Source organism: Setaria viridis, chromosome 9, assembly GCF_005286985.2.
Source record: "Setaria viridis chromosome 9, Setaria_viridis_v4.0, whole genome shotgun sequence".
Lineage (NCBI taxonomy): Eukaryota > Viridiplantae > Streptophyta > Magnoliopsida > Poales > Poaceae > Setaria > Setaria viridis.
Window position 1 is genome coordinate 19,005,421 of NC_048271.2, and position 9,790 is coordinate 19,015,210.

Consider the following 9,790-nt stretch of genomic DNA (forward strand, 5'->3'; position numbering starts at 1 on the left):
TATATACTAAAGTTCAAATAGGACTAGTGCGATAGTCAAAACTAATTGTATACTGAAAATAACTTTATCTATGATATGGATAGTATATAAATCGTGTATGTAGTATAAAAGTATCATAGAGAAAAAATATAAATATCATCACTATAATAGTCTTTTACACTAACATAAAGTCTACGAAATCATTCTACGGGATCACAAGTACGATGCACTAGCAGGGAAATGTTTCGCTGAGCTGAGCACCGTGCAGCCCCCGCGCCGGTGCTGGTCCGGCACCGGCGGCCAGAAAAACACACAGTTCCACAGATCGGCGGTGTTTCGCAAAGAGGACATGCTCCCCCGAGGAGCTTTCTAGGAAGCTACGGGTCACACGTAGTACTAATTTGCGCAGGCGTGCTAGTATACATTCTACTAATTCCGCAGGCGTGCCAGTATACATTCGTATAGAAATTTGGAAGAACACACAAAGAAATATCCAATGGCCACTGTTATATGGATCACTCCCCCCGCACCACCTCTTCTCAGATAAGCGACGCCCAGATCACCGGTCGCCATGCAGAGGATGACACACGATTTGCTGCATCTAAGCACGACAGCTACAACTGCACTCCATCTGGCGCCTCCCGTCCCCACGCTCGCAGCACGACCTTGATGGATGCTCAACCATGACATCCACGCCGCCACCGCGGTCGACCAGGACTCCGGGTTGGCCATGTCGCCTTGGTAAGTCCGTTTCGTGCAGTTGCCAGGGAAAAACAAGTACTGGCTCCTTCCGGTGCTCCGGCATCAAACCCGACGCAGCGTAGCAGGTCTGCAGCGGCCCTCTCTCCCTCCTTGCCGAGGCCGTTCATCCTCATGCTGCAAATCCTCGATGAGTCCACGTTGCCCGTTCCATGTGCCGCCCTGCTTCCCCTTCGCAAGGTGAATCCCCTTCTTTGGTTTAGCTTTTTTATTCGGATCTCATAGCCCAATGTATCATCGAATCTTTTCCAGGACTACTTGGTCAATTCCCAGTTTGTGCCTAATCGATCTAGGACATCATGTCGTGCACTACTTATTTGGATTCTAATGGAAGTGTTATGATTTGCAATAATTGACCGTCTGCAGAGCATGATTCCTGTGTGACCATGGAGTCCATCATTAAGAAGATTCTGAACGTTCTTCCTTGGGGTGCTGTGCGTATCGTTGCTAGGTTTTATTGGAAGAAGAAATTAATTGAGGCATCACGTTCCTCAGCTCCACATCAAGCCGGGATGAAATTGCTAATGGCAAAGTTTCTGTTTGGTTTTCTTTCTAGCTGGATGGTGGCATCAGCCAGGGATGTCTTCATGCAAACAAGACAAAAGGAATGGTTAATGTTTGCTCTTCTTCATCTCCTTCAAGTTTTTTATCAATCCAGAATTCAATTATGCTTCTTGATTTGTTATATCTATGTTAAAAATGTTTGACGCACTGTATCAGTGATCGGAGAGAAAAATCTTGACTTGCTCGAAATTGGTAGTACTTGAACTGGGATCCATTGCAATAACTAATAGATATACAGTAGCATCTCTATATGCTAATTGCTTCATGTGCTCACTTCTCAGATCTGCATAGCGAGGGAGAGAAAAATCTTGGCTTGCTAGAAATTGGTGCTTAACAGAGATCCATTACAATAACTATAATAGTTTTATTTACAAAACAAATTTGGAAGTTCGTGGCCCAATGGTTGTCACACGAAAGCCTGCAACCTGGTCAATGGAAACACAGCACAACGGCCATAGAATGGTGGACCAATATCACATCCACAACAGGGATCCCGCGTAAAGCGATCAGAAGCCTCACCCTCCTCATTATGTGGGAAATATGGAACGAGCGAAACTCTAGAATCTTCCACCACCAGGGTTCTCCAACGGCATCGCTAATGGCGAAAATCAAATCCTCAACCAACCTTTGGATAGCAGCGGGAGCGAGAGATCTAGCGGGCCTTCTCTTCTAAACATAACACTATGTGTGCTTTTTTCCTTTCTGTCTTCCTTCGTTTTTACTTTCTGTCCGGTTAGCCGGCTGTAACCCTTCTTTATCAATGAAATAGGCACACTCTCGTGCCCTTTCGTTCAAAAAAAATAGTTTTATTTACAGTAGAATCTCTATATGCTTATTGCTTTATGTGCTCACTGCTCAGATCTGCATAGTGAGGGAGAGAAAAATCTTGACTTGCTATAAATTGCTAAGAGAAACTCTATTTTGTACAGTGAGACAGGTTGTATGCATGGCATCATTTATTCTGTATTTTTTTGCTTTCAATTTATCTCACCTCTTTGTGCAAAATTATGGAAGGGAGAAGAAAGAATGACAAAAGAATGGCAGATCAAAGCAGCAACCAGTGAGCAAGCACAATTGGTAAGCTAAATTTCCATTCTGTTTGTATGTTCCGAACCTGGCGGCTGCTCAAAAAACGTATGGACGGAGCTGCGGGCTATATCAGTGTCTGAGCTAATGCAAAATAAAATGGATGCAGGTGTTGTGGCAGTGTTCTGCAGGCGTCATAATCTGAAGGCTGCCATGCGCATCACCGGGAAGCCAGCCTGCAAAATCCAAGGTGAGGCATGTGGTTATGGCATTAAAATCCCATTCGTGATGTGCATGAGTTAAATGTTCGTTTGGATGGCTTTGTTGCTCATGCAGATGTCACCGATCTAAAATCTGCCATGCAATCCGCCTCTCATGCAAACACGTCTGTGACCAAATTCTATTTTATTACGTGCTTACCTTTTCACTTCATGGCATCTTAGCTTTTATGTAGTCCCAACTCCAAACTTGAGGCCTCTCATGGTATAATAGCTTTCACGGTGCAATTTCTAGGATCAAAGAGTGCCACCCATTTTGACCTTTCTGGTTTTCAGCACATAATGTATGCCATTGAAATTTAATTGGCAGCTAACTGAATTTGGATTCATAGCTCATGTATCTGATCATGAATTATTTGGAGAAAATCATGAATCTGTCCAGCCCTTTAAAACAAAATTCAGGTGAGGTCTTATGAAGGTATGTATACCTGCATTCCTTACCTAAACATCTCATATGGTTCTCTGATTTTGTCATTGCTAAAACATAGTAAAGCTTGCTCTTCAATTTTGTCAATTCGTTCATGTAAATTTGGATGATTTCAGGCATTGTCACATAATTATAATGGTTGTATTGTTGCCTTCCTTGGAAATAACTTATTTTGTTGGAATATCAAATAAATTTGAGTGTAATGGTTAGTTCTTGCAAACTCTACACAAAAGATGACAATTGCAACTACTTTTGTGTAATTCTAGGCTGGCAGCGGCAGCAAACGGCCGATAGGCGGTGGACGTGTTGTGCTTCCTGGGCCCTAGTTTGGCTCTGGCGGCGGCAGTGATGGCCGGACGCCGGCGGATCCAGCCCCGCTTTGGCCGATTCCGATGCTCCGCTGGTGGATCTACGCGCCCTCAGTGGCTTCTAGCGGCGGTGGTTGCTTATTGATGGAGGTGGTCGGCCGGTCACGGTCGCCTGGACTCGCAGGGAAGCGGCTGAGATGGCGGTTGGTGTTCATCAGGTTGTGCTGGTTCTCAGGCGAAAGTCATGCTCGGTCTTTGACTGTTGCCGGCAACGATGGTGCCATGGTGCATTTCCTTCTTGAAGGTGTTGTCGTGGGGACCTCAACCTCCCATGACATTTACTGGTGAAAACTAAAGAACTGATGGTTCGGCGGCAGCGACTTCTTGATGTCGCTTTCCTCTTGGGGTGTCGCTTTGGAGTCTTGGGGATGGCGGCATCAGGGTCAACTTGGTGGGATGGTGGTGCCCGATTTGGTCCAGGTGTGATTGGTGGAGTTCGTGGTCGAGATCGACTCAGTACGGTATCTACGAGACAAGAGATCAGCAAGCAGCGCGTGTCCATTAGATAGGACAATCTCTACATCGAAAAGTTTATAAGAAGACAGAAGATATAAAGAGCTTGTTGCTGCACTAGACCATAGCAAGGTTGAAGGAAGACTTAGAAAAAGTTTGAAGCTTAGCCTTTGTAGCTTTCATTCTTAGTCTCTTTCTTTCTTGCTTTTGAGTTCCTCAATGTGAGGCTTCGAATCTAAGTACTCGTGTATCTTCTAGCCTTGTGGCCAATTTTGTTTCTATGTGGTCGTAGTGAATTAATGTTCAAGACCGGATATTTTTCTTAATCTAAAAAAAGTAAAAAGTAATTAGTGAATCTTTTATTACTTCAGCTCCTAATTTTTATGCTTTCTCTTGGTGCCATACTTAGGCTTATGTTGCAGCAGGTCATGCGGTTCAAGGATGAACAAGTAGAACTGTTCAGAGAGAAGGTTCTGCACTCGAAAATGGTGTGGTGAAATGTTGGTTGACCATTGAGCCTTTCAAGCATGCGCAAAGCTACATCTTGTTATGTCAGAACATTTCTTGTTGTGAAATGTTGGTTGGGATTGTGTTGAGAAAGCAAAGCAAGCGCATTGGGGGGTGGTTATGGCCTTCTCTAAATTGCTTGTACCATCAATGTGGCGATGTTCACCTCAGTTTACCCAACTTATTGACAGCGGCATCAATTTATTTCATGTCTTATTGAATGTCACGTGACATTTTTTTAATTTCATTGACTTTTCATTAACTTTTGCACCTAATAGATACTACTGATAAGGTCTACATTCATCTTTTGATGGTTTGTTTTGTATTACCAAATATTTGTTTGATTTGCAGTACTAGATATGTGACCGTGGCGTTAGCACGGGCCTTATACTAGTTCACTATAAGTTTACATAGTACAATTTCCCACTGTATATTGCGCCAAGTAGCATCTGACAATCAGATCGGATTGTGTGGCTTTTGGATCCTGGGGTCTCGAGAGGCCTCCAGTTAATTACATCCGTAGCTTTGGGCTGCAGAACACCTCCAATTAAACTATGGAAGCAGTAGACTTATGCTCATGTTGTACTCAGGAGGTTTCTCCTTGTGTAAACTTGTGAGATCATCGGCTAGACTGCTGGGTCATATGCCGGTACAAACTCTTTGATGGCATATACGTATGCACTTGTGCTAGCTTTGCCAATACTGTGGGACTTAGATCTTGTTTGGATCTAGTAAGCTTTAGAAACTTTCTTTTAACTAGCTAAAATTTAGTTAGGGTGTTTAAATCAGCTAGCTAAATAATAGTTCAAGATGTATTTGTCTATTCTACCCCTCCACTTTAGATATTTTTTCCGAGGAAGGTGGAGGGGCAATTTAGTCTTTAGCAATTTAGTTAGATTTAACCCGCTAAAGGAATCTTTAGGCAGCTAATTTAGCTGGATCCTGTTTGGATCATAACAGCTGAATTTAACCAGCTAAGATTTGACTGCCAAACAATACATTAGAATGATTTTGATTTTGATTGTGCTGAAGTGATCAACCGGACTGCAGCGTCAATGGCCACGAAATGGGCCGCGGTTAGCTGTTAATAGCAGCATCAGCTCATGGACTTGGCCCAGCTCAATTTACAAGATCACAATACATATGATTATCTGTCATTTCAGTGGCCTCTTTGCTTGCTGATTAATAATGCGTGTAGAAATTTGGGCCCTGTAGCATGACGTTGTTAGCTTGTGCTTAATTCTTTTTCATGTTGGCATGCATGATGCATCTGGTTATCTGGTAGTATTACAAAGGGATCGGAAAGTCCATAGGTTCGCCGGGGGCTCATCTACTGCCGGGCTGTTGCCTGGAACGACATGCTCATCATAGGCTGCCACGTGCGTCATCATGATGGAGAGAGTTATCTCCGGCCGTCGCGCTCGCCGGGCTATCGGGCTCGCCGGAGTAGTTTCGGCCGGTTGCCATTGCCGCACATCGCAAGTTTGCTGATCTGCACTCTGCAGTTGCAGTGGAATAGGTGCTCGTCTGCACTGCTCTTTTGTCTTGTACGACCAAACTCATCTATCTCCGGCTGCCGCTACACAATGCCGATCGAGGATGTTTCTCTTGCCGGGCTGCCATGCCACCGCTTACATCCCTGAGAAGGGCGGCCGGAGAATTCTCCGTCGAGCTGCCCGCCGCCGTGCCTCCCAAGTGCAATTGCCGCCGGCTGGTTCAGTATGCTGCAGTTCTGGCCTGATGAGATGGTCGCGGGCCTCGCCGTTCCGGCACTGGTGATGCTGATCGCCGTTTACCAATCTATGACTAAACATATGTATTATTGGGAAAAAGGACGATTTTCTTCACAAGGCATGTATTTTCAATCTACTCAATAGTTGAAATAAAAATGCAAATGCATTCAAACAATCACAAAAACTTTATATTAGTTTGATGCTAGCTCATGGTGCAATGCTCAGCTAGTTAATAACAATATTAGGTCGTTACAGAAAGCATGCCAATCGTACGTAAGGACGTATTAGAGCAATATATAGTACAACATCAAAGTGAACTACTAATGAGCATGGACTTTATTTGACACAATAATGCAACGGAGGCCAGTGCAGATAGATGCCTCATAACATAACTTGGAGCACAGCATGCATTTCTCGATCTATCTTGAGTTTTTATGCAATTTCGTATGCCAATGGGAGCAACCTGGGGACTGGATGAACCATCAACGGCACCGCCCGCTGCAGCAGCAGAGTGAAGGCCTCTTCCATATCCAACTCGTCCGGAGTTTGGCCCGCCGGCATCTCCCAGTCAAACGCGTGCACCAGGGTGGCGCTAGCGAGCGTGACCATCCGCAAGCCCCAGCTGAGTCCCGCGCATATCCTCCGCCCCGCACCGAATGGTATGAGCCCGAAGTCACCCCCTTTGACATCCACATCCGCATGCGACCCACCCGGGAGGAAACGGGCTGGGCGGAACTCCAGCGGGTCAGGCCCCCACAGGGCCGGGTCGCGCGCGATGCCCCACACGTTGACGAGCAGCTCCGCTCCCTTGGGGATGCGGTAGCCGGCGACCTCGCACTCCGCCGCCGCCATGCGCGGCAGGGAGAGCGGCGTGGAAGGGTGCAGCCGGAATGTCTCCTTGATGACGGCGTTGAAGAAGGTCAGGCGCGGGAGGTCGGACTCCGACAGCAGCCTGCCGCGGCCGACGACGGCGTCCAGCTCCGCCTGGGCCTGCTTGAGGATGGCCGGGTGGCGGATCAGCTCGGCTAGCGACCACTCCACGATGGTCGACGTCGTGTCAGTCCCCGCCACGAACAGGTTCTGGCCGGCCGGCGGCGTTTGTTTGTCGATCAACAAGGCATGACGACGGACATACATACGCACAGAGTGAGCTAGCATCTTCATACATATAACATAACCACAAGGAAAAGGAACGTTTATTCCGTACGTTTTCTTATCTACAGTACTTGTCATATCGGCATTTCAGCTGTTCAGGTGTCACTGCAGATGATAGTGACAGTGCGAGCCCATCGTTGTTGGCTACTTAAATAAAGTTTGGATTTGCCATGCATGGTCCACGTATAATTGAAGAAATGGTTTCTGTTGGATCGCTGTCACTGGAAGGTGGTGGGGCGTTTTCTTCCGGTGACTTATATTTAGCACGTGTCACATCGAATGTTTAGATACTAATTAGGAGTATTAAACGTAGACTATTTACAAAGCTCATTACATAAGTGGAGGCTAAACGGCGAGACGAATCTAGCCTAATTAAGCCTAATTAATCCATCATTAGCAAATATTTACTGTAGCAACACATTGTCAAATCATGGACTAATTAGGCTTAATAGATTCGTCTCGCCGTTTAGCCTCGACTTATGTAATGGGTTTTGTAAATAGTCTACGTTTAATACTCCTAATTAGTATCTAAACATTCGATGTGACGAGTGCTAAAAATAAGTTAGTGGAAGAAAACGGGGCCAGGTGCCTCGTTTAGATGTGCAAGCCAAAAGTCATGCATTCATAACTCAGGGATCGAAAGCAGTTGCTTTGCACCTATCGCTCATGCTTACAAGGTACGTCACGGAATCTTTCCAGATGGTTAAACACTTAAACTAGCTAGTTAATTACTTCAAATAAACAACACCAATAACAAACTTGGCCTTCAATTACAAATTTATACCCTACTAAGACGTACGTGAAGCGCAAAAGCAAGCTCTTGGTTTAATTAGATACGTCTAGGTCCCTTTTTAGATGCAAATTTAGTGTACTTTTGAGTTTTGACAGTAAAGTTTCACGTTAGGGGGTTTTTTTACCTTTTTTCTGTGTGTCGCCAAACGCTAACCATGACTCGATTGGAAACAACGCGAATATATACATCGAACACGACCAGATACTTACCAAAATAAGTGCCTTGGCATCGGTTTCGGTGATCCTATCCTCCTCGCCACCGGCGTCCTTCACCATCGCCAGCAGCAATCCCAGCAAGTCCTTGCCTTCCTCTGTAACCCCGGCCTTCCTCCTATCAGCAATGATCCCGTTCATCATGTCGTCGAACCGGCGGTGCAGCTTCTTCATCTTGGCCACAACGCCCTGCGGGTCCAGCCACCGGAGTGCCGGCACGAAGTCCCCGACGTTAAGCACGCCGCCCACCTGCATCACCTCAAGCACGATCTCCTTGAACTCTCTCGCGCCCTCGTCATCGCCGGCGCCGGCGGCGAACACCCGCCGTCCGACGGCCGCTCGCGAGAGCGCGTTCGTAGTGCAGACGTTCACGGCCCTCCCGAGCGGCACCGCCGCCGTGGCCTGCCCCGCGGCGGCGAGCGACCTCACCATGAGCGCGGCCTCCCGTTCCCGGACGGCGCGGAGGTCGTCGAGCGCGCGCGCGGAGAAGAGGTTCACCGCGCACACCTTGCGCATCGCGCGCCACCGGGGGCCGTAGGGAGCGAACACGACGTCCTGGTAGTTGTACGCCATGTGCTCCCCGCCGGAGTTGGGCGGGCGGCAGCTGAAGTTCGCGTCGTGGGCGCGGAGGAACTGCTCCGCCACGGGCGCCGACCCGGCGACCACCACGTCGGAGCTGCCGAAACGCAGCCGCAGCAACGGGCCGTAAACCTTGGTCATCTCGTGCAACGTCTGGTGCGTCTTCCCGCCGAGCTGCGGCAGGTTGCCGAGGACAGGCCAGCCCCTCGGGCCAGGCGGCAGCGGCGCACGCTTCCTGGTCGCCACCTGCTTCCAGAAGAGGACGTAGCATATGACCACGGATACTGCCAAGGTGGAGAGCAGCAGTGGGGTTGGGATATCCATAGTTCGCCCGATCTCCATGGATTTGCCGTCTGATGACATGCGTGGGAACGAAATACAAGCCATGTGCATGCGAACCTATGTAGCGGAGATAAAAAAAGTTGGTGAGTCGGATGCCAAGTCATTGCCTTACCTACTACCTTACCTACTACCATAAAGTAGTAGCTATATAGTGGTTGGTCGAGGATGCATGGTCGTCGTGTCGCTGGAGCCAAGTAGGCGTCGTGGCAGGGTCGTCGTCGAGGTCGTGATGATATCCAAGTCCCGGCAGAGCCGCCGGGAAACCGTTCTCCAAAGCTCTTGGCTAGCTCGCTTGTCTTCTGGTTGGCTCCTGGTAGGGCACATGCACGTACGTGCCGGGCTTCACGTCTCCTTTGCTTGCATGTTGGGGGCGTCGGTCTTTTGGTGAGGACGCGCACACCATCGTGGCGCCGCCTCGTCGTCATCTTCAGATCACGGCATCTCCTTGGCTCCCAGCAACTTGCGGCGGCGTCGCTGACGGCCTTGGGCGCGTGCCTTCCACCGCAGGTAACAAGCTTCACGCTCCTTCAACGCTAGTACGGCGCAACCGACGACACGACGAGGAGCAGACGAGCGAGCCGGACGGCTTACCGGCCGGAACGGATAGGCCGACTT

General features: G+C 48.1%; 1 protein-coding gene across 1 annotated transcript; it reads right to left on the reverse strand.

Moving 5' to 3' along the window:
- Positions 1 to 6,260: 6,260 nt before the first annotated feature.
- LOC117835112 (flavonoid 3'-monooxygenase CYP75B4) lies at positions 6,261 to 9,224 on the reverse strand. The gene is made up of 2 exons (XM_034714482.2): positions 8,252 to 9,224; positions 6,261 to 7,174 (listed from the first exon to the last, which is right to left on the reverse strand). Exons 1-2 carry the CDS (start codon positions 9,218 to 9,220, stop codon positions 6,527 to 6,529), a joined length of 1,617 nt encoding a protein of 538 aa, XP_034570373.2. The 5' UTR covers positions 9,221 to 9,224; the 3' UTR covers positions 6,261 to 6,526.
- Between the last annotated feature and the right edge of the window lie 566 nt (positions 9,225 to 9,790).

What these genes read in the sequence shown, in the direction of transcription:
- LOC117835112 (XM_034714482.2), bottom strand. Translation starts at nt 9,220, where the DNA reads ATGGCTTGTATTTCGTTCCCACGCATGTCATCAGACGGCAAATCCATG. An exon ending in ATGCCAAGGCACTTATTTTG is followed by an intron (nt 7,175 to 8,251) that starts GTAAGTATCTGG and finishes CCGGCCGGCCAG; the next exon opens with AACCTGTTCGTGGCGGGGAC.